The sequence below is a fragment of the Amblyomma americanum genome, chromosome 2 (assembly GCF_052857255.1).
Source record: "Amblyomma americanum isolate KBUSLIRL-KWMA chromosome 2, ASM5285725v1, whole genome shotgun sequence".
NCBI classification, from domain to species: Eukaryota; Metazoa; Arthropoda; class Arachnida; order Ixodida; family Ixodidae; genus Amblyomma; species Amblyomma americanum.
In genome coordinates, this window is record NC_135498.1 from 177,619,639 (window position 1) to 177,644,082 (window position 24,444).

Here is a 24,444-nt window from a genome sequence, read left to right on the forward strand (position 1 = left end):
CGTTATGCACGGAGGGCTGGTGAAACCAGATAAACATTGAATTGTGTCTATTACAGGGATTATTATGCCACCCGCCAAACGGTCTTTATAGCATTTTTTTTAATTTATCTAAATACTGTTAGCCCTTTCGGGGTGTTACAGGGTGGGAATCGGATAATAAAACAGGAACACAAAGAAGCAAATTCTAAGCTACACAGCATAGAGGTAGGGATGCTGTAGAATAAACAATGTGAGAATTTACAAAAAAAAAACGATGAGCAGATTACAACACACGCTTAGACAACAACCTGCACAACATACACTTTCAAATTTTTCACCAAATTGTCTATTGATGATTTGTCTACAAATAACTGTGACTGTTGTTCTATTGTGGTTTTTGGAAGGGGGCAATGTTTAAAACACGAACTCTTTTTGTGTAGGTCGCAACAGCGTGAGCGTGATTATTACGACGTGATAACGTTCCAGGAGGTCGCTGGTACAAGCCAGGATCCAGGTTTAATTTATTGTAATGCTGTCTATAAAGGAACCTAAGGCGGGCTCTCTTTCTGTAGATTTTAATGTTTCGCAGTATTCCAAAGGAATGAAAGTGGCGAGGTCTCCGTGGGCAGCGATTTGCCGGCGGGAGCACTAGAAATAAAAACGATCGCTCAAGCCTTCATTTTCTTGCGAAACATGTATACTTTGATGAAATCTGGAGACACTGTTACCCAGTCATGTAGCCGAGCACTTAAACATTACACATCTGTCCCAGATGTTAAACCGCAGCGTAAAAACCGATCAGTGGAATTTTCTTAAATATCGCGGACTTTTGTTAATTTATTACGCGTGATGACGCTGAATGGGGACAGTCAGAAAGGAAACAACACATCTTTTTTAAAATATAATTTTTGGACTGGAGAACTTATGTTGTTGTGATGTGCATGCATAACCAAACCTTCCTGGTACACCCGGAGAAGTCGTCTAACACTTTGGTCACACGGGCGATCTCAGTGCCCACTGAGTCAATGGTGATAGAAATTTTCGGCAGCCATCCAGCTTTACCACGACCACACCGCCACTTTCAATGATCACAGAGTAGTGAGCATGCCATCCGACAGATTGGGCTGGGGGTAGCAACTCTGACTGATACACGAAGTGGAATATTTATGAAGCCAGGAGAATAATGGAGGAATTGTTGTTTTAATTCACTGGATGTTCGAAAAATAGCTGTTTCAAAGTCCGTCACAATCCACAGGCAGTGATGGCAGGCCAACGAGAGGCAACGATAGGCACTTCATTTCAGAGGCATTTAATTTTTGCCGACCAAGCTGCCACATATCAGTGATCGCCTTTATAACAATCAGAGGTGCTACACATGCCGTGGTTGTGGGGCACTCCGTGCTCTCGGTTGTCGCGAAGCGTGCTAAAAAAAGCTAAAACGGGCGGAACACTGCATGCAGGACAAGGACAGAGTCGGTTTGTTCGTACCTGATCACTCGACAATGTGCAGAGCGGTAATTTTTACTTCCGACTAAAAACTTGTTTATGACCTGGTGAATACAGTTTACAAGTGCAGGTTTCCTGGCCATCATTATTAATTTTAAGGCAACTGTGGATTATTGTAAGGTACTGTATGTAAATATTGAAAGTAACGATCCATTCTCCTAATGTGTAGCGAAATATTCCTATTAAACTTTTTAAACTTAGTCCACCGGTCCAATCGAGTAGTTGAGACTGCCTTAAAAACCCAATGGGGAACTTTTTAAACGATGGCAAAAACGTTAATACCAATAAAATGGAAGCCTGCCAAAGGAAGGCCTGTGGATATATTGCCTGCTATAGTGAAATCTTAGAATATCAGAAAGGATGCCGTTGATAAACGACTTCCCGTTAAAAAATGCGTTTGTCCAAAATGTCTCTGTATGAACATTCTCTAATTAAGTCCAAAAAATTTATTTTTTGTTTTGACTTCCTATATCATTTATTCTAAAGTTCAGAGAGCATGCGAGGCCGCTCCTAGGGGCTCCTTAGACTTCAATGATCATTCCCGAACGTCCACTGACTCGATCCCTATCGAGTTCAATGGTCACTGAATGTCCCCGTGCCGCACAGGGCCGACCCCCATTCAGCTCAAGGCTCAATAACTAATTGAGCTTTCAAGCTGCTCGTGTTGCAGGGCAATACTGAGTGGATCAGAAAGCAAGGATGGTTTCGAGCTCCGATCATCATCATCAGCCTAACTCTGCCCACTGGAGGGCAAAGGCCTCTCACATACTTTTGACTCTCCAACTAATTCTGTGCTGTGCCACCTGTGGCCACCTTATCTATACAAACTTACCCAAGCACATCCGCCCCCCTGACTCCTAGCCGCCGCCTGCTAAGCTTGAAGTTCACTTGTTACCTTGCCTTCGCGTTACGTGTCCATGCCTTTCCTTCTTGATTTCAAGAGCGATACCACTGGCCTACGTCTGTTCTCTGCCCACTGTGTTCTGTTCCGCTCCTTGAAAGTTACAGCGATCATTTGCTTTTCCATACCCACCTGCACTGTCCTCAACTTTGCTTCAACCCATTTCGTTAGCCCCATATTTCTGCACCGCAGATTAGTACTGGTACAATACAGCCGTAGCACACTTTCCTCTTGAGCGATACTGACCCTCTCTAGTCAGGATGAGCAGTCAACCCACGTCAAATGCGGGTTGGGCCCCGGCCGCGGCGGTTGCATTTCAAAAGAGGCGAAATGTTAGAGACCCGAGTACTGTGCGATGTCAGTTTCACATTATAAACCTCAAGGGGTCGAAGTTTTCTAAAGCATTCCAGTATAGCATCGCTCATGTTCTGAGTCACACTGCAGCGTTAAATCTTTTAAAACAAACTGATGTAGTGCAAAACCGCGAATGTTTTGGCTCACAATTATTTTAGCACTAACAGTCCCAGTTACAGCGAACACTACAGTGGGGTGAGATGGCAGCCATGCAACACCGACGAGATCATTGGGATATTCTCAGCTAAGCCTTATTTATTTATTAACCGTGAAGTAAAACTTGAAATACCTTAAAGTAATCTTGAAGTACATTATGCTTAGGGCAGGCAAATGCCTCTCTCATATCTCTTCAGTTAGCCCTGCCTTGTGCCAGCCACGTCCATCTTATCTCCGCGAACTTCTTAATCTCATCCGCCTACCTAACTTTCTCCCGCCCACTGCTACGCTTGTCTTCTCTTGGTATCCATTCAGTTACCCTTAATGGCCATCAGGAATGTTGCCTTCGCATTTAATGTCGTCAGCAAGCCCATTTATTCTTCATTTAGACTAAGAAGTCATTAACCCTCGTTTGTTACTCCGCCCTCTACCTGTCCCTCAACGTTACAACTGCCATTTACCGTGTTAAGAGCAAGCAGCTATTCCGCTACGGCTTCGACGATGGATGTGAACCACACCCATGGCTACGGCCCCGAGTCTGGAGGTTTCGGAAGTTTTCCGAGCAGCAGCAAACAAGGCGAGGCGTACTTTGATACTTCAGAACCAGAACCTGGATGGAATACGATATACCTCAGGGCAGGACAGCGTGCACAAGGGCACTCGGCTCCGAAGGCATACGAAGATGACCCGAAGTCGCAAGCAGCGGATCCCACGAGCCGCAAAAGGCCCCCGAGACTGCCTGACCTCGACAAGTATGAATTTAAAGTGATTATCAAGCCGAAAAACCGTTTGGACCTAATAATGTGGGATGGGAGTGTACACCCACTTAACATCGCGTTCGAAAACGCGTTACGTGGAAAGACGCTAAGCGCCTAACCTTACATCAGAGTTATTAAAGAGCAAAACATCATCATCGCGGCAACTTCCCATGTCGAAGACGCCACAGTACTTGCGAAGATCGATCACATCAACCTAGACGGGAAAAAGTGCCACCTCAATGCCTACGTGAGAACACCGTAATACTCATGCAAAGGGGTGGTGCACGGGATTGACCCCAACGCATCAGACAGAGACCTAGAGAAATACTTTTCCCCTGAAACCTACGACATATTAGGCGTCCGAAGACTCGGCAGATCCAACTCGGCGGTGATATTGTTCTGTGCATACAAAGTCTCTTTCTTTGTTACGTACGGGTGGATCGAGCGCAAATGTTTTGTTTATAGGAAAACTGGAACGTTTTGCGTACTGTGCGGCAGGGAAGGACATAGACCGGACGTCTGCCCCATCCCAGCTGAATTGAAATGTGACTCGTGCGGCAAGCTAAATACCGGAGAAGCTCACGATTGTACCACAACTTGTGCGGCATGCCAGGGAAATCACCACACCTACTCAAGGGATTGCAAAACAAAGTTTCTGGATCCCATCAATAAGCCTAGGAAACATCAACATTTCGGTGATCAGGAAGAGAAACCGACAACCAGTGGCACCAGCAAGAGGTACGCGGCAGCTGTACGCACCAGCCGAGAAGAGCAGTTCGAGAAGAGAGAATCCAGAAGAGCGGCCTCCAATTCTACGTCCAGGTCCAGGTCAAGATCTAAGTCAAGTCAACGCCGCAACTTGTCAGGTCGATCCGGAATGGAAGAGTCAACAAATCATAAAGAGCAGGGGACCACCAGGTCGGTCTCCTTTGCACCTAAGGCGGATCCACCGGCACAGGAGACGCCACGCACCCGAGAACGCGGAGCGTCTTCTGAGAAACAAGAAGACTAAAGACACATCGTAAAGGTGGGCTATGCTGGGTTGCCTCCATCGCTCCCCGGAAACGCGATATCTAAGGAGCTTAACGACCTGAATGCAGAAATTGTTCAGTTAAAAAACCAGAACGAAGCGTTGCGAGCTGAACTTAAATTGGTCAGGCTGCAGTTACAAACAACTCCCGAAGCCCGGCCAAACTCACAGTCAGTTTATGAGCGCGTCATTGCAGAGCAGAGGGCTGACAGAGAGGAGCAGGATAAAAAGTTCCTACAAGTTATTCAGATGGTCAAAAACGAGCTCGCAAACGAGTCCGCCAACACTAGGAAATACATAAACTCCGCCATTGCCACAGTCCGAGACGAATTCAAATCTAAACTCAACGAGTGCAACTTCCGAAATAGGAAATCCAAATATGCCGACCGGCACCCCCTTCCAGAAGAGGACGAATAAGGACCATGACACATAGGGGACAGGAAACAAAAATTTGGCAATGGAATTGTCGGGGATTCAAAAAGAAAAAAGCAAGCCTTCAATTTTTCATCGAAACGTCGGAGACGCCACCTGCTGTAATAGTACTTCAAGAAGCAAATACGGCCATCAGCATGAAAGGGTACAAAACTTTCCAAGACGAACATAGCCTAGGATTTCTTGTTCACAAGGAGTTTACCGCAACGCTGCAAGAATCGCTAGCCGAAAATATCGAACATGCTTACATTGAAATTCTTCCCAAAGACAGGGGAAAACGCAGTTTGCACATACTGAACGTGTACAGTCGCCCCAGGGACTCATGTCGTCAGATAGCCACGCTATTTAATAATTTTACCAAGAGGGCAGGTAAGCACCCCTCCTCAATAGCCGGTGATTTCAATGCGCCCCATAAAGCATTGGGATATCATTTTAACAGCCCGAAAGGTAGGACGATCCTTGAGATCGCTAACAGAGAAGGGCTCACAATCTTAACAGATCCCCTGCAACCCACCAGAGCGGGTAATAGCGTCAGCAGAGACACCTGTCGAGATCTCATGCTTGTGAAAAACTGCCTGCAGGCCGCCTGGTCTAACACTGGCGAGTCCCTGGGCAGTGATCTCTTCATCGTCTCCTGAACTGTTCAGGGAGTTAAATGTCGGAAACCATTTGGAAAGGCTAAGATTGTGAACTGGGACAAGTGGAGAGAGGAAATCGCACGTCTCCCGGACGAAGATATCACAGATATTGAGGCATGGACAGCGCAGCAGATAAAAACCATCGCCAGGCACTCTACGACAGCGAACACCACGGAGGAAACACCGGCAGTTGGCCCATACCTGTTACATCTGTGGGAAGCCAGGAGATCTCTGACAAGGAGGTGGAAAAGGGAAAAGTTAAATCGCAAGCTGAAGACCAAGATTGCAGAACTCACCAAAGAAGCGGATGACTACGCACGTAACCTCGCTAACCAAAACTGGCTCAAGCTGTGCTATGAGCTCAATGGTAGAATGGGCACGGCTAAAGCATGGGAACTCCTCAGATCCCTTATCTAGCCGAACTCAAAACGGAAAGAGCAAACAGACACGCTCTGTAACGCCTTGCACAGCTATAAAGGGGTCAACGAAGCCCTGATTGCAGAACTTGCACGGAAATTCCTCGATCTGGGATCCTCGTACCCTCTACCTGCGTACACCGGTCCACCGAATGAAGAGATGGACCAAGACGTAACGGTTGAGGAACTGAGGGCGGAGCTTGACGTCATGCTTAAGAGCACCGCTCCTGGACCGGGCCAGATAAACACCAAGATACTCTTTAATATGGATGACATCTCCTTACGAAAATTAGTGAAATACTTCAACACGCAGTTCTAGAACAAGGGCCAGATCCCCGACTCCTGGAAATTTGCTTTAGTACGATTTATTCCCAAGCCCAAAAAGCCATGCGATATTGATCATTTACGACCGATCTCCCTGACGTTGTGTCTAAGTAAAGTGTTCGAGAGGGTCGTGAACACCGGACTGAAGCGACTCCTGAGGAGGACTGATATCCTCCCTGACACACTGTACGGGTTTAGAGAAAAGCTGTCTACAGAGGATATTCTCCTCCGTATCAGAGAGGATATTCTGGACAACCCCGGCACATGTCAGGTCAAGGCCATCCTTGCGCTCGATTTAAAAGGGGCATTTGACAATGTCAACCACCAGGCGATACTGGATGAGCTTAACAGCATCAACTGTGGTGACCGCACATATGATTACGTGAGGCACTTTCTCTCCAATAGAAAAGCGTCAATATGCATTGGAGATCGGACGTCCTCTCCGTTCAATATAGGTTCCAAGGGCACCCCGCAGGGAGCGGTCTTTTCTCCGCTTCTCTTCAACCTGGCCATGCGTGGGCTACCAGAGAAGCTAGACCGCATCCAAGGCATTGAACACGCTATATACGCCGACGACATTACGATCTGGTGTTGCAGCGGTAATGAAGGGGAAATTCAAGACCGGCTTCAGGAAGCATCGAATGTCGTGTGCCAGCATGAGGCTAGTCATGGGTTAACGGGATCTCCCGAGAAATCATAGTTACTCCTGATCGACCGTGGCAAGAAGCAGAATACGGGGTTTTTGCCATCCACTCCCTCTGTCGCCATTACTGTCCAGGGTATGAGCATTCCGATCAAGAGATCAAGGTACTGGGAGCCATCATACCCAGCGGCAACACTAACACCACTACAATCAGACAGGTCCAAGCCTATTCCGAGCAAGTCTCTAGAATGCCACGCCGGGTAATCAAGAAAAGAAATGGGCTAAGAGAGAAGGAGGCCCTAAGATTAGTTCAGGCTTTCATTCTCTCTAAACTAACATACGCCATCCCGTACTTACGGCTTTGCAAAAAGGAGAAAGACCAACTAGATGTTATTATTCGAAAGGCAGTTAAGACGGCGATGGGACTCCCTTCATGCACATCCACTAAGCGCTTACTACAGCTGGTGATCCATAACACCATCGACGAACTAATAGAGGCCCACCGTGTAAATAAAATTGTCAGGCTCTCAACATCTAAGCCTGGCAGGAAAATAATACAGAAGCTGAGAATCAGTCCACCCCGGGAAGTCGCTGACAAGATCGACATGCCCATGCAGATGAGATCACACATCACGACTCACCCCATACCAAAACGCATGGATGAGGAATACAACAGAGGACGGAGAGTAGCTAGAGCTAGACACCTCTCTAAACTGGGATGGAAACAAGGACACGATCTACGTCGATGCGGCTGGACCCGTTAACGGAGTCGCGGAAATTGCAGCAGTTTCACCCCGGGGGGATATCATTGCAAGAAGCCTTATCCAAGCGGTGGATACCACATCGGCTGAAGAAGCAGCTATCGCACTAGCGATATCAAAGAACAGCGAGGCAACGGTTATGTCCGACTCACAAGCAGCGGTACGCAATTACCTCAGAGGCCGCGTTGGCGCTCCGTGTTGAGAAATTTTGGAAAGGTCTAATCCTTCCAACATCCAGATCTTCTGGACGCCAGGGCACCTCTCAACGACGGGCAATGAGGCGGCCAACACAGCTGCTCGAGCTCTCCTCCTCCGAGCATCTGGCACGCAGCCTCTCTCTGACACACTTGACAACCCCTCACCCTTACTAAGCTACGCAGAAATTACGGCGTACTATAAGATCACAAGACGGAGATATCCTCTTCCTCATAAAACCCGAAGTAAATATGAAGAGCACATAATCAGGCGACTACAAACTAATACCCTGCCCAATCCTTACCAAATGAGTAAATGGTAACCAGTCACCTACGATTCGTCCTGCCCCTTCTGTGGAGCAGTTGACACACTCTTTCACGCGGTTTGGGAATGCCAAGAAAACCTAGACTTGGACAGCAACCCCGATCCGACTTATGAGCGCTGGGAGGCAACCCTTCATAGCCACAGCCCCCTCGACCAGCAATCGCTGGTTGAGAGGGGCCGGATTATGATGGCGACCAATGGCTTCTCGTACTGAACACACCCAGTTTTTATGCTCTGAATAAATGTTTCTCCTCCTCTCCTCCTCCTCCTTCATGTTAACTCCTATTAAATTTGGAGTACACTCAAACTGCGGCTTAAGGGCACGACGTGATAGCGTCAATGTGTCCCTTCTGCGGCCTGGGGTCCTTTTACATATCCGTTCGCAGAAATACACTGCTGTTTATTTTATCTTTATTTTATTTAACTTTGTTCTTTTTATTTCTTTAATACAAGACACACAAGGCACCCCTTAACCCTAATCTAACGAACTTAGAACATAATTTGAGAGCAATATAAATACCATTTTTAAGAACATTCTGAGTTGTTGAGGGGTAGAGAACCCAGCTCACAATCTAAGGGGCAGTGGTTCGAGTCACGGCTCGACCATTTCTCTTTTTCAGCGCAATTGCTGTTTCTTTCGAGGAAATAAGTAATGGTTGTAGAATGACGACAGGACCCTATCGATCAATTAGGCATAGTGACGTCATCAGTGTTGTACTGTGTCATCGTTCTGGCGGTTTGAATTACCCGCCCGAGGACATGCTGTTGTAACATCACGAACTTCTCGACCAGCCTCGATTTTCGCGACAAGCCAACGCACGGTGCTTTCTGCGCTGAAAGGGACCCTTACCGCTAGCGTGTTAAAATAACACCACCGACGCCTATGCATTCAAGAATCGAGAATACAATGTCGTGGGAATCGTTATCGAATGCTTTTTCTCTCTACCATGAACACCCTCCAACCAACTCTCTCACCCTTCTTTGGAACCCCGCATACGCGGGCCTAGCTGGTAACGTGGTGGTTCACGCCTCGTCCCGCGGTTTCACTGTCCGGGTGCCGGCCATAAAGTCCGCCTTCAGCCACGTGACCCCACTTACTACTAGGGACCGCCTCCTCTCCTTTCATGACATATGTCGTCATTACCACCTCGGTCGCCTAGTAAACCCCCATCAAAACCTGTCGCTGTCGCAAGTTTCTGTGGCGTCAGCTTCAGAATCGAAATTTTCCCACTCCTGCCTTCCGCCACCGCATCCACCCAGCTGTGCACCTTTCCTCAATCGCCATTTCTGCCCGGCCGCATCATGTGGGGCGGTGTTCGCCACCCCCCTTCCCCCCGCACACACACACACCAAGATCTCTGAATAGGGCGGCTGCCCTACGCAGCCAAGCGCCCGGTCTCTAGTGCATGATCTTAGGTTGGGCTCAGAGGGTAGCGGTGGCCCACCCAGTTCTCGACCTCTCTCCCTCCCCCGCTGCCCCCCCCCCCTTTTGGGATAAATAAATTTGTCAGTGAATAAATTTTCAGATGTACCTGCACCAGAACCTCTCGCCGATAATCAGCATCGCAACACTGTAGAATACTTCGCACGCTAAGATGGGGACCATGCTCCTGCCTTCGATGCCACTAGTTTGAGGCGGACCCACGATCTCTCAAATCACGCGATGCAGTCGTCTCACCGGGACCAATTAAAATACGATAATCTGTGTTCAGACAAATGCAAAAGCTAATAATTGTGTATGCGGGCTACAGTGCGAGTTCCACAGCTGTTTCCTGGCTGCATTTTCTGATATTCTGTCAACAACCCTGCCAGTAATTCACATATCCCTGTCGCGTTAGTGTTTGCCAAGCTCTCTACATGGTTAAATAACCCGGAGTATAGCTGCACACGGCAGAAAATTTTCTCTCGAAAGCAGTTTCATCGTTCGGGGTGTTCTGAAGGTTTGTCTCTCGTAAACGGAGGCCACTGGCACCTACTACATAATTCATTGCATTGTAAACTAGTGCAGCTTCGTTTGCACTAACGTTGACCGTAGTAGCACTCAAATACGAGCCAATTTAGACCGATGTTTTGCGGTGAATCGCGAAGGTTTACGGGGACTGAGCGGCAGTGTTTTCTCTGAGCCAAAGCGTCGCTCCTTTCAGCGAAGAGTTCTTCCTCGGCAGGCGGCCGTTCAGAATTAGAAAAACAGTTTCACAATGACGACCATCCCTGGAAAAAGGATTAGCAGAAAAGAGCGACTCCTCGACTCGAACATCAGCCTTAATTCATTGTTATACAAAATTTAGGTATATTTTCTCAGATCTATCTTCATGGTAAACCTTTACTGATCTGTACCAAGAGTTTTCTTGAGTCATTATTAGTGTTGTATCTTCTTACCTAACAGCACTTCTTTGTGGTTATTAATGTACACGGAATATTATCTTTTTTCGTTTATGTCTTACTTCTTTTTCGATCGCTTACAAATTAGTGTTCTTACTGCTGAATATTATTTCTAATACTGCCCAACTTTTAACGCGATAAGCGTTAGGGAGCTCGTGTCGAAAATCGGGCGTCATTGATCGTCAGCGAAAAATCACCGACAAATCTCCAGGGAAGCCACCCGGGGGTTACCAGGTGGGACAGCTAGGTCACGTGACCCTAAGGCGTCGTCACAACATGCCCACCGAATTGTGAGCAAACTGACCACCAGGGCAGTTTGCACTTAATTATTGGTAGCGAGAGGTTGCTGGGAAGAGAAACCTAGATTGCAGAAGTCACATTGGTTGCAGCACCTCCCATCGCAAAACAGTGGCGTATTGCTTAACCGCTGCACCACTGCGCCAGAACAGGTATGAGGACTCCCACGGATCTATGAATGCATTAGGTAGAGTATGTCCAATTCTGCACACATGGACATTAACCCATTAGGTATCGCGTCATACCATTAAGGCGGTGTTTTAGTATACCCTTCAATTTTTTGTGTGTTTTGTGCTCTGCCTGAAGAAATCGCGCCGGGTATTGGCAGTTTTCCAAATAAATAAATAAATACTTCGTATTTCAGTGTTATAAAGATCCGAAGGATTGACTACACCACTGGTAAAGCTACAGTGGCTGAATAATGGAATGAATTATGCAACAGAACGTCAGTGATCTGCGTTCACAAGCAGCAAACCTTCAACATACCGCACTCGATGAAACTGCTTTCGAGTGAATGTTTTCTGTGGTGTACGGCAGTATCCTGGCCTGCTTCACCATGTAATGACCTGGGAAAACAGTAATGCGGCAATGGCGAGTGGATCTGGCCAGTTTGATCCCTGAACATTGGAAACTGCACCCACAAAACAACCCGCCGCAGTGGCTCAGTGGTTAGGGCGCTCGGCTACTGATCCGGAGTTCCCGGGTTCGAACTCGACCGTGGCGGCTGCGTTTCGATGGAGGCGAAACGCAAAAGCGCCCGTGTGCTGTGCGATGTCAGTGCACGTTAAAGGTCCCCAGGTGGTCGAAATTATTCCGGAGCCCTCCACTACGCCACCCATTTCTTCCTTTCTTCGCTCAGTCCCTCCTTTATCCCTTCCCTTACGGCGCGGTTCAGGTGTCCAACGATATATGAGACAGATACTGCGCCGTTTCCTTTCCGTCCAAAAAACCAACCAATTACCCACAAAACAGCCTCAAGACACACAGCAAACCCTATATATAGATCTGCAAGCAGCGATCGTCGCCTCGGCAGTGGTTGAAAGGCAGCGCGTCCGGCTGCCATCTCTAAGTTTCGGCAATTTGATTCCCTGCTGCTGCTTTTTGTGTGTTTGTTTTAATTCGTGAGCATTACTAGTCCCTTTACCAGAAAAGTCGGCGGCGTTTGTGTGTGCGTGTACTCACTGGTGGTACCGAAAATCACAACATTATGGCAAGAAAATAGGGTGACGTCTTAAAGCAGCATTATGACGCCTACGTAAAGTCAAGCAGCTCCACTTCAGACAATGCTATACATGTCGTTCATCTATATATACTCGCCACTGGCCGACCTCCATGTGGCGTCAGTTTTCCTGACAAAACTCGTATCAAAATTCTGACGTAATCATTTGTCGTACAGCATTGCAGGTAGTGTCATATGATTGCTCGTTGCATGTAGTTAGGGATTCGAACTGATAAAATATGCACCTTCAATTTTATGCCATTCCAGACGTTTACATCCAAAACTGTGATGCAACCGTTCGTCTTACAGCGTTCCGGGTGGAGTAATACGCATGTGGTCCCTGATTAATCCTATGTCAGATTGATATTGGATTTTCGTAGCGAAGAACTTTATACAAGTAAAAACATTACGCGTAAACAACAGAGCAAGGTCACCATTGCCTTTGCATTCCCACACGCAAGATGTCTTATGTGTGTCTGCCAATTTTTTTTGTTTTCTTAATAGAAGCAGCAGACCTACTCGTCTGCAGGGAGTGGCTGCACTTAGGCTCCCGGAAAATTAGATTTACTTTTTGAGGAAAGGAAATGGCGCCGTATCTCTCTCACATATCTCGATGGACACCATGCTGCGATTCTAGAAAGAGGACTGAAAGTTGGGACAAGCGTCGAAAAGCGTGCGTGGCGCTCCTTAGCTTCTAAGAGCGTTAGAGGCACGAGGTTTTAAGAAGCCGCTTAGAAAGCGGTCGTTTGAATTTTCTGCCTTCACAAATTTGCACACAGACACAGCACAAGCCCTTCTAACTACTTACCAGGGGCATCTTCTATACCGTTCTCACTATGGACAGTGCTTGATAATTCTTCTCCGGCAGTTTTTTCCTGTTTTGTTGATTGAGTTTTTACGTGTGGGGAGAAAACCTCTTCTGCTGCTAAAGTGTGTGGGGAGCTGCTTATAATGTGGAACATCAAAATTATGAAAGAAGCACATGTTGAGAGGGGGCAGCACCAAAGAAAGGAGACAAGAAAGTTTAACTGAAGCACGATAAATAATGATTGAGTAGAGTGCATTCTTAGACGACTCTGCATGTAAGCAGACGGCCAGGGTGTGGCTGCGAATGCATAATAGCTTGTTAATATGGTAACATGCTGCGAGTAACATGCTAACATTATAGCGGCGAATAACATGATGAAGAACGAAAAGCACAGTGTGATTACAACGAAAAGCACAGTGTGATTTACAAATGCCAATTAGCCGACCGTGACAGTGTAATTCTTTCCTTTTCCCAAGAGGGTGGAACGATAAGAAAGCATTTAAGTCTGTGCGGCATTTCCATATCACCAGCGCTCAACATTGAAGGTGATACTGAACGTAAACACTGAACGTCGCATTGCGTTCAGTGCAAGCGGCAATACAGGAAGAAATATAACAACAAACTGGCGCTAAACAGACAGCCAGTAAGGCCGCACTTACCTGGCTCTTGAGATCTGGTTCCGAGGGGGAAGTCGGTATGGCGAGCGAGATGTTCAGCAGGCTTCTCATCTTTTGCGCCAACTCGGTCGTCTTGTTAAGGTCCACCGTCACATTCATGGGGCCTGTGATGTTTTCGAGCTGCGCATCGATCGCCGTTTGGTTAAATCCTTCCCAGATGAAAGCAACCTCCTTCTCCAGGCCCACGGCTTTGGAGGCGTTGCGCAGAAGAGCCTCTCCGGCCAAGTGGTACGCGCTTGTAGGCTCCGCGCCGCAGGCGCTGAAACGTGTGAGCGCCTGCCTCAAGTTGTCGACGGTCACGGCTGACGCCAGGTCCCTCACACGCTGTTGGTTGGCGTGCTCGCGCACGACGGATAGGCCGAACCTGCAGGAGTAGCGGGCGGGGCGGGGGAGGTGAAGAAGCGTAACTCAGTACGCGACGCATAGACGCACGGTTGGATGGGGAGATATAACAGATGTAATTTCGAAACAATTAAATATTAAGTACCATATTGGCCGTTTAGTCCTTCATTAGGTATAAACCTCTCAACACGATGATTTCCTGCCCTCTCCACGATGCACACATGCTGAAGCCTCACATACACGCTTTTATTTTATTCGAACTAGCGGCAAAGAACTGCCGGTCGGGCGAGTTGTCAGTTTTCCACAGTCATTTAACAAACACCGCTACCGAACACAGGGCGAAGAAGACAAGACACACACACACAAAGAAAACCAGTAACACCTGCGCTGCGGGCTCTTTGGCTCACCTCCATACGAAGCGTATTCGATAAATAAGAGCCGCTCGCTTATAATTAAATACTGGCGGTTCAGGACCATCTACTACGCTTACAACGCCATCTATTGATTGTTTCCAAAGCCACTGAGGCTATTGATGAGATTCAGTAGTCGTTTCCTGCATGGTGAATGCAGACAAAATGTCGGCGAAATTTATTGCTCCCGCTAGTTGCGAAGTGCGGGCTGTGATTGAATTTTTGTGTTCTGAAGAACCATCAGCTGCACAAATTTGTTGGGTGTTTTGTCCAGGTTATTGCTGCGGGTGACGAGACGTAGATACCCTTATGCTCCAACGTCATAGTGCAGCGACAAGATTTAACTTCAACAAAACCGGAAAAATTCTAGCAATTTCCTTATTTGAGTCGGAAAATGATTGATACCGTTCTTGGGGACAAAATCGACTTCTTTTGGTTGCTTTAATTAAACAACTGACAAACAAAAATGGCAGTGGCTTAACTTGGCTAACCCTGGAATACAGCGGAAAGCAAGGACGCTTGCTAACCATCTCAGACTCGTCCTTGGCAGCTCCGCTACACGCTCGCGACAGCCGTTCTAAATATACCCACACGACCACTTGGCCATCACGTGGTATCACATGGTCTTAGGACACACCCGTTGGATGTCATCACGTGGCTTCACATCACCTCATCGGATCTTCTTAAGGTCAAAGGTTAGACTTCAAAGGTCAAATAAAGTCCATGGGTCAAGGTCAAGAGTTCAAAGGTGCGACACCATAACTGTACCACATAGGCCCATACACGGCTAACGTGTTTGGGTTGATGGTCGTTCGAGGTCATTCTCCGGCCTACGCGACGACCGCTTTACCTAGCGTAGTGAAGCTTTTCCCTTTAAAGTTACAGCTGCTGCCTAGTGCGAAACGCTCACGAAACATACGTGCGATCTAAAATTTCCGGTTTGGAAATTGTCGTACGAAATAGTCCTTATGCATGACAACGCGCGTCCTCACACCGCTGCCTGAACCAACAAGAAGATTCAAGAATTTCGTAGGGAACTTTTCCATCACCCTCTCTGTAGTCGCGGCCTTGCAACTAGTGACTGCTTCCTCCTCTTGGACTTGAAAGGGTGGCTTGGTAGAGAACGGCTTCAGGACGGCGAGGAGTTACATTTATTCTGTTGCAAACACTGCGATATACAAGGAGACTTTTGTAATCGTTTGCAATTTTTATTTTAAGAACCGTGAAAGATACGTCGGTGCGGTCTGTGCAGGTGGTCTGTGAAGCAAGGCGGACGTTATGAGCGTGACATAGCTCGATAATTACAAGATTACGTAAAATTAGGTGAAAATCTTGTTTGTTTTTTCGTTTTACGAGACAAAGTTCGACTGCGAAATTGAAGGCCGTCAAGATCGAAGGTAAGCCCTGTTTTTATTGTTAGCCACTCGCGTACTCAAAAACGCGCTTTATATTTTGACCCCCCTGAACAAGGAGAGCTCCGATTCCAGCACCGCTTTTGTCAACATGAGTTACTATAGGGGGCGGATGGATCCAAGTGTCGAAGAAGCAAACAGTGCGACGTGAGAAGGAATTTTAGTTGGCGGAAGGCGGAGTCGCACTCAGGGGTCCACTCGAAAGCCACATCCCTGTGAAGGAGGCATTCCACGGGGTATGCGATGTCCATAAAGCGATGAATAAACCGGCAAAAGTATGAGCATAGACCCAAGAAACTGCTCAGCTTCTTGACACGCTGGGGTGGCTTGAACGGCTCGACAGCTACAGTCTTGGCGGGGTCTTTGTCACCGAGGTCTCCAAGCACTAACGCTTGACGCGCACCAAAGAGGCATTCTTTAGAGCTGAGTACACGACCAACTTTCCGGATATAGTCGAGGACAAGAGCTAAAGGGTCATTGTACCATCTTTCCGAAAATGACTACATCGTCCGGGTAGCCCATGCATATCTCCCATTTCAAGCCGAGGTGTATAGTGTCCCTAAATCTCTCGAAAGTGGCGAGCGCATTGCAAAGGCCGAAATGCATCCTATCAAATTCATAAAGGTCATCAGGTCTAATAACGCCGTTTTCTCTTTGTCCGCTGGTTGCATATGGATGTGCCAATACCCTCCGTTCTAAGAAAAGAAGAACGCCGGAAAAAGACAGTTGATGGCATCGTTGATACAGTGAAATGTTAGACGTCTTTTATAGTAACGCCATTCTGGCGGCGGTAATCAACGGAAGAACGTCACCAGCCGTCCTTCCGGACAAGAATCACTTTTCCAGCTCAAAGACTCGACGACTTTCCGTTCAGATGATGGCACACGTAGGCCACGGATATGAGGGGCCAGTGTGAACCCTGTGAAGAGCCCGGTGGGCCGCATGGTTGGCCGCATGGCTGGGAAAAGTCAAACACGGTGGAGTGCTGCAGAAAGATGGCCAACAGAGCACTGCGCCAATGCGCGGAGAGCGATTTTCAAACATGCGAATGAATCGCGACTCGTCCGGGAACTCGGCAGCTGTCGTGTACAAGGCATCGGTAAGCAAAGCAACTGATGCTAGCGAGTTGGGGCTGCATGATGCAAGTTTGAAGCCTTGAGGCAGAGCTACAGATTTTGTTGAGCAATTCACTGTCCTCAGTTCAGTGCGACCAATGATGACGGAAGCCATGGCATCAGGTATAACACTTTTTTCCTCTTGGAGGCCAAATGGATCAGCTCCACAGTCGTATAAGACATGTAGAGTGGTAACAGGGCAGGAACCCGTTACGCATACAGCCGAACAAGGAGGCACGACGGTACCGCGAGGAATACAAACACACTCTCACCACTGCACGAGTCTTCCATAAGGCCAGCGGTGAGACAGTGTGACAGTCGAATTTAGCGCCGCACATCTGCGAAAACTCGAGCCCAGGTACGACGTCGTATGTCGATCGAGCGAGCGCCACTATTTTCTGGCCTAGATAATGAATCTCCAAAACAAACTTTTAAATTGCACACTCGAATCGCAGACAACGGTCCGGCGTTCACACCACACTACTGGACATTCCCCCCCCCCCCTCGGAACAGAAATTTTTGCCTGATTAGACACTTATAACAGCACTCATAAAAGAACTTGTAGCTCTGGTATCAACTAAGGACACTACAGGTGCACCATCAACGATCACGTGCGCTTTGTTCCTTTACTTGACCACAGGCGAGGAATCTCTTCACACGGCAGACGTCCATCACTCCAATCGGTCGTGCCGGCTATTTTTCCGGCGGAGGCGAGATGATGCAGATCGACGCGTGCGATAAGTTGGAGCCTGGGTCACGCTTTCATCCGATGCCGGAAAACATTCCATAACTTCCACAATGCCGCAGCCGACAATACCAAGAATCAGGCGGATAGGATGGGCGCCAAGAAGGAACAGGCTGGCAATGCGGCAGCGGAGGATCAGTTGAGGAACCGTAACATGATGTTTGGCTCCGGGGACGAAAGTGCGCATTGTGACGTGGCTGACAGCAGCGGTAACACCCGAGAGAGAGGCGAGAAACAGGGCGCACCGGCCAGTTGTCACCGTACGAAGATCTGGGCCGAACGCCCTAGTCTTACGTGATTTCAGCCTGCTGGCAATAGCGGTACCGTTTTGCCCTCTTGAAGGTTCAGTGTAGTCGGGCGGGAAACAATTATTCATAACACATTCTGCATGATGACCCCGGTTAACGCCAGAGCTACTTATCCTTTTGTGTAAACTCCTACCACCCTTTGCACTCCAAAAGTGTTAATTACTTTAGGAAAATTGAACGTTTTATTTCTTCGTCGATGTTTCTTTTTTCTTATGTTTTCTGTAAGCAAAAAAATAAGGTTAGTTTAGAGAAACAGGTGCGGGTTCAATGGCTGACTAAATTATCGTTTGCAAACGCAGCATTGATAATTAAAACCCACTGCGCTCAAACAAACTGAAAATCAAAGCGTATTGTAGGTGCGAAGTGCATTCGAGCAAATCCGCGTTATTGGCGCCTCATTCAACCAGCTGTTGCCTGCCCCGTCAGGCATCTATCTCCCCTCACCCCCTTAAAAAAATTCTTGTCCGCACTATTCAGTGCACTTCAGTAGCAAGAGATCTCGGTCGCTGGGATCTCTTGAGTGTTAGCTGATCAGTTCACTGATGGGGCTATATACAGTCATCACAGGTTATAAGTTCGTCTACTTCATAGAAAATTAGAACTCAAAACACTTTACGTACAACCAAATTCTGAAACAAACTAATCACTCAGGAATAGGTCTGTTGATTATCGACAATGGTTGCCCGTCGTGTTGGGTATATGTCCATTAAATTTAATCGCGCAGGTCTCACTTTCCTGACTTGTCGGTCGGAGCAGGACGAGATTCCGCAGCCGGGAGGCAAAGAATACGCACTGCAGCGGCCTCTGTTACGCGTGCGTCGTTTTAAAGAAGATCCGAAAAAACTCTCTCCTGAAGACAACCAAGGTCATGAGGGCGGCACAGAGAGTGAGAAAAATGCCTGTTTGAAGCATTCCTTGAACCTCTGAAACAAGCACTGTTGTCATAGCGTAGCCAGCCGCAGCTCATATTCACTCCACTGAAGTTTTCTTGCCATAGCATCATAATCGTTCACTAGAGAGTCATGGAAGGCTAGCGATGCCGGAGGCGGTTTAGCCGCCGTCTTTTGTTTTGCGCCTCTGTGTCCCTACTTGCGCTGGGTCGCTATCTGTTGCATCTGTTGGGGCAGCGCACGGCGTTTGCGCGGAAGTTCATAAAAAACTAATGACAACATTCATTATGCTAGGTTAATCGACAAGAAGATTTAATTTTCCTCCGTTTCGCTTGCTGTGCATTCAATACTTTGTTCTAATCTTCTTTTCATATCTTGCGATGGAGAGTTTTGTTTATGCATCTTTGTACATGTTTTATTTAACTTTGCAACACCTAATCGAATGTTCCACCTCAGCCTGCAATTCTGGGACTCCCGTCTTTACCTTGTGATTGTATTATGCATAGCATGTCAATATAATAAGGAGAAAATGAGAGAAGGCGCCGCCTCATTGGTTATGGCTGGGTCAACAAATACTCAAATAAATAGGGGTGAAGGGGTGTGATGCATGTTTTTTCCAGGCTTGTTCCATCTTTGTGGAACCTTTACAAAGCTTATCACACTCGGGTGTAAACGCAAGTAATAAAAGAGCTGTCAAAACGAGGAGGAGGCCGCCCCAGACGCTGCGAAATAGTACTGTCGCAGAGCACGAATTCAGAGGGAAAGGTATGGCATGCCTTGAGACGCGTTTGGTTTCACTGACGTCCGTGGTGACATCAATGAAAGTTTGACGATGCTCATGAAATGTAAGAGTGCATCACTTCCACTTCCTGCTTTAAGTTCCGCACATGAGGCGGCTAACCCCTTGCTGGATTAGCCGTTCTAATCCCTTGACGCACCTGATGAAATCTACGGCGTCCTAACAAATGTGCAGCCATGCCAGAAGCTGGAATGGCGTCATCTCATGGCAAGCTTGAAAGGCCCATTTTATTCATAAGCTTATCGCGTGACTATAGCGGCGGCTACAACCACAACTACAGCGGCGTAAATATCTCGTGCAATAAGCCTCTTTCATCCTTCCAAAGGCAGCATCATTTTTTCTTTGCAGATCTCACGCGTTCTCCTCTTCTCTTGCATATTTCCGTATTTAACAGCACACTTATGCCGGAATGTCCACATGTGTGGTGTTCGAACGCAGATCAGCAAACAGGAAAATAAAAGTGCCAATTTTCCCTCTGGATTTCATGCCCGATCGATAAATACGACACAGCCGGTTACAAAATACGACAACATATTTTTTCGTCCTGTCGTTACGGCAGATTATTCTGCAGTATTGCGAAAGTGTCCTTGACGCCACAAAGCTGGCTCTTTTGTTATGGCACGGAATTACGTAATAGTAGAACAAAATCCTATTGCCTCGACAAGATTTCTGTGATCAGGTCCCAAAAAAACAGGAAAGTATGTTGTGGCAACAAAAGAAAATTGTGCTGTATTTTTTGGTAGGGTAGTTACTGCGCCAGAGTCGAAAATAACACCCTTGTGCGACCTTCTCGGAAAGGAAAAGTCGAAAATGAAAGAATGCTCGTGTTACACCCAGAGAGCTAAATTAACTACATAAATCGACTTCCGCGCCTATGGCTCAGTAAGCGAGCTAAACGACAACGGGTTTTACTGTGTTCATTCCTTTACCGACAACTGCAGGCAAAACCGGAGCACTTATGACATACATAAAATCATAACAACTCAGAAAATTGTGTCAGATCCCAACAATGCACGTAACATACCCATCACAATCAACAGCCTGACTACAGCCACTGTAGAGCAAAGGCCTCTCCCTTATCTCTCTAATTAACCTTATGGGGAACATAAAAATCTACAGAAAATGCAAAAAAAATTCTAGATGGTTAGCACTGTGCAGCGCAAGATTCGGCGACAGTTCTTATGGTATTTATACGTCACAATATGTTGAGGTAGTGAAAATGAAAGCGACACTTCACCACAATAGTTCCCCCAGAGCGCTGTTTTTAGTTTTCACCACATATTCGGTTTTCGACTAGCTCTCCTCTTTAGACCGCCGCTCTAGGCGCTCAGCGCTACTGATGACCATCTCCTCGGGCGGCGCGCTTCTCAGCAGCTGCCTCAGATGGACCGTTCCACATTCCTCCGTCCTCGCGGTACTCTATATCCTCCGTTCACGGCAACCACTATTCGCATGGTTCCCTTGCTAGCCACCTCCTCTTACCTACGCTCTCATCTAGCTGTCCTCCTTCAAGGACAACTGCGCTTAGTGTGGTTCTCATAGCAACCATCCTCCGCCAGCGCCTTACTTTCCCGCCATACATTTCTCCTTCAAGGCTAACTATTATCCCGCTAAGCTTTCCTATGCACTCGCTGTATCTTCCTCCTTCCACGGTTTCCGGGGTAACCGTCCCCCGGTTACACCTTTCTATGCTCTCGCCACAACCCTCTCCTTTCACGGTAACCATCCTGCAGTTGGGCACTCCTCCGTTCTCGCGATATCCTCCTTCAATGGTACCCATACCTCGGATGGCTCCGGTGGTAACTACCCATCGGTTACGGATTCTTCCACTCGCTTCGTCGCCTTCTTGTACTGTGACCAAACTCTCAGTGACTCCCATGACAACACTGCCACCAGTTACGCCGACGACTACGACACACTACTACTCATACGACGACGAGAACGACGACGCGAAACCCGGGAACTTGCACTTAACAGTGGTCGCTGTAAAAAATTGCTTTTTTTATTTACTTAATACTGCGGACCTCATGTGGTCCAAGCAGGAAGGGCAGATAACAAGGCATATTTACAAACGCCATAAAGTTATTACATAGACAAAAGGTTTGACACATGACTCAAATGAACGAAACAAGTCAAAGGAAATACATTGCACAAAAATCTGCACATCAAAATTCATTGCTAAGATTTCTTTACAAACTGTCACTTGAGACAATCTGTTCAGGCAGTGCATTCCAATCGTTTATTGTGCGCGGAAAGTATGAGTATTTACACAAGTTTGTTTTCGCAAAATATGCTGTTAGGGCATGGGTATGTTGGTGACGGGTTTTTCGTGTAGTTGAAGGTGTAACATAAGGTGAAAAAGAAATTCCAAACTTTCCCCGGATGAGTGAATGAAGAAACGTTAATCGAGCAATTTTCCGCCTTATATGACGAGGTTTAATTTCGTTGGAGGCCATTAAAGCAGATGGGGAATCAGTTCTCTTGAATTTATTGTAAACGAAGTGCACAGCCCGCCTTTGCACGTTTTCGATTTTTGCTATATCTTTATCACATCAAAGTCGTAAGCACGCCGAAAAAAAACATTAAATGGCTTTCTCAATCACGCCTTCGCAATCTTTTCTCTTTCCTTTAATGCGGCTACGAGGCATGATGGTTCTGTTTCGGTTTTAGAATACTTACAACAAGCGTGTATAGTGCCAGAAAATTATTACCGCGGACTTGAGCATCTTGTCATTCAGCGCGGTTGCGAGCACCCTCAGAGGTAGCAAATGCTTATTAAATCCGGTTTCAAGTACATAAACGCACCTGGTGACTAAAGGAGACCTGATGTTTAAAAAAATAATAAATCGTGCATATGCACGCAGCCTGACAGGCTGCGGCGATGGGCGATTTGTTTGAGGCACTGTAAACGACGCTTCTTTCTTACCGCGTGCGGCGGTTCCAATCGTGCTCAGAGATAGGTCGTTTTTTTTTTTGTGCTGGGTGCCGTTGCCATGACAACGATACAATGCTCCAGCTGGATTTCCTCCCACTGCTACCGGAGGGATTGGCGCCTACGTTTGTATTGGCTGGACAACGGTATACATGGAAGTTTCCTGCCGCTGACAGCGTCCCGATTGCGTTCGCCCTCTGACCGACCCGTCCTCTGAACGGTTGTGGTTCTTGCCTCCCCTGCATATGTGCAACGTTCAGAGCACGACGCTCCACCTCACCTGCCTCCCCCCCCCCCCCCCCCGCAACGCAACTGTTGTGCCACGTCGCGGCTGGCTGTTTCATCTTAACTGCTGTGACTCCTACTGCGCTGGCCTGAAAATAAACGGTCACGCGGCGCCCATCGCCTCGTCCCAACATCGTAGACATCAGATCAAATGACTAAGCTAGAACAAGTCCCAAGGAATAAGCTATGCGCATGGGCTGGCCGCGCGAGATCATATTGCATAGTAGCAGTAGTGATCAAGTGTCTACTTAGTAGTAGGTGTCCGCCGCATAGCCAGGACAACGCTTCTTACTAAGCCGAGGTTAGGAACCTTGTCTGCAATAGGAAGTGCTGTAAGGAAAATGTTTGAAGAAGCGAAACGTGAATGCAGCGTATTTATCCTGGGTTATACTCAACGTATGCACAAAAAATTAAAGCCTCATAAGCATTGAATAAGGCCAGGAGAGTCAGCGTATTTATCCTGGGTTATACTCGACGTATAAACAAAAAATTAATTAAGGCCTCATAAGCATTGAATAAGGCCAGGAGAGTCGTTAGGCAGGTTGTTCGTCTCTAACTGTAAGCGAAATAATGACGCCTTGAAAAGGGTGGTATGGCATATGATGGTGTTGATGAGACAGGAAGACAAGAATGAAAACTGCGTTAAGTTCGCCTCTACAAAGTTCAGCCAGAACAACACAGACAGACGGACTAACATATGGACACAAACAGACATACGATAGACGGACGGACCAACGTGCAGACATAAATACAGGCAGTCGTTATGCTGAGGCTGACGAAACGAATGTACATATCACTGCCTATGACTTCATAGACAGACCTGATAGGATCAGCGAGCCCTTGTGAACCAAGGTCGTTGGCCAGGCCGCAGGCACACCTAGTGGCCAGGAAGGCGGCCGTCAAGCCCGCGGTAGTGGCCACCGCCACCACGCCGAAGAGGAGCACGAAGACGCAGGCGCCCAGGGAGAAGCACCATCGGCCCGACCGGAAGCTGCAGAAGCCTTCTTCACCGCCCCACGCCGTGATGAGAAGGCCGCAAACGTACAGGATCATGGTGACCAGCAGCATGCCCACTAGCGCCAGGTTGCCGCCCACGAAAGCCAATATGAACATCTCCGCCTTCCTGAGCCCCAAGCCCGACCAAATTTGACGCTGCTTGCGCTTGAGCCGCACTTCATCCTCCAGTAAGTACAAGGTACAGCACCAGCTTCATTTGATTGACTGTACTCTATGTCCTCATAGTCAAAATGCTGAACAGTCTTTCTGTATCACGCGATCGCCTTTTAGGCCGCAAGAATCCATAACTGCCGTTTTGGCCAGTGATAATGCTTCACATTTAGTGACGTTGTTTTTATTTCGTGATTAACACAACGAATATTCCTCTGTCATCATTAAAAATGCATCCA

General features: G+C 47.4%; 1 protein-coding gene across 1 annotated transcript in view; it reads right to left on the reverse strand.

Annotated features, from left to right (window-relative positions):
* Positions 1 to 24,151, reverse strand: part of LOC144120263 (uncharacterized) — a 51,967-nt gene extending 27,816 nt beyond the window's left edge. The window contains exons 1-2 of the mRNA XM_077652659.1: positions 23,859 to 24,151; positions 13,783 to 14,164 (exon numbers count right to left, since the gene is read on the reverse strand). Coding sequence (XP_077508785.1) covers positions 13,783 to 14,164; positions 23,859 to 24,151 — 675 coding nt within the window. The remainder of the gene's footprint in view (positions 1 to 13,782; positions 14,165 to 23,858) is intronic.
* Between the last annotated feature and the right edge of the window lie 293 nt (positions 24,152 to 24,444).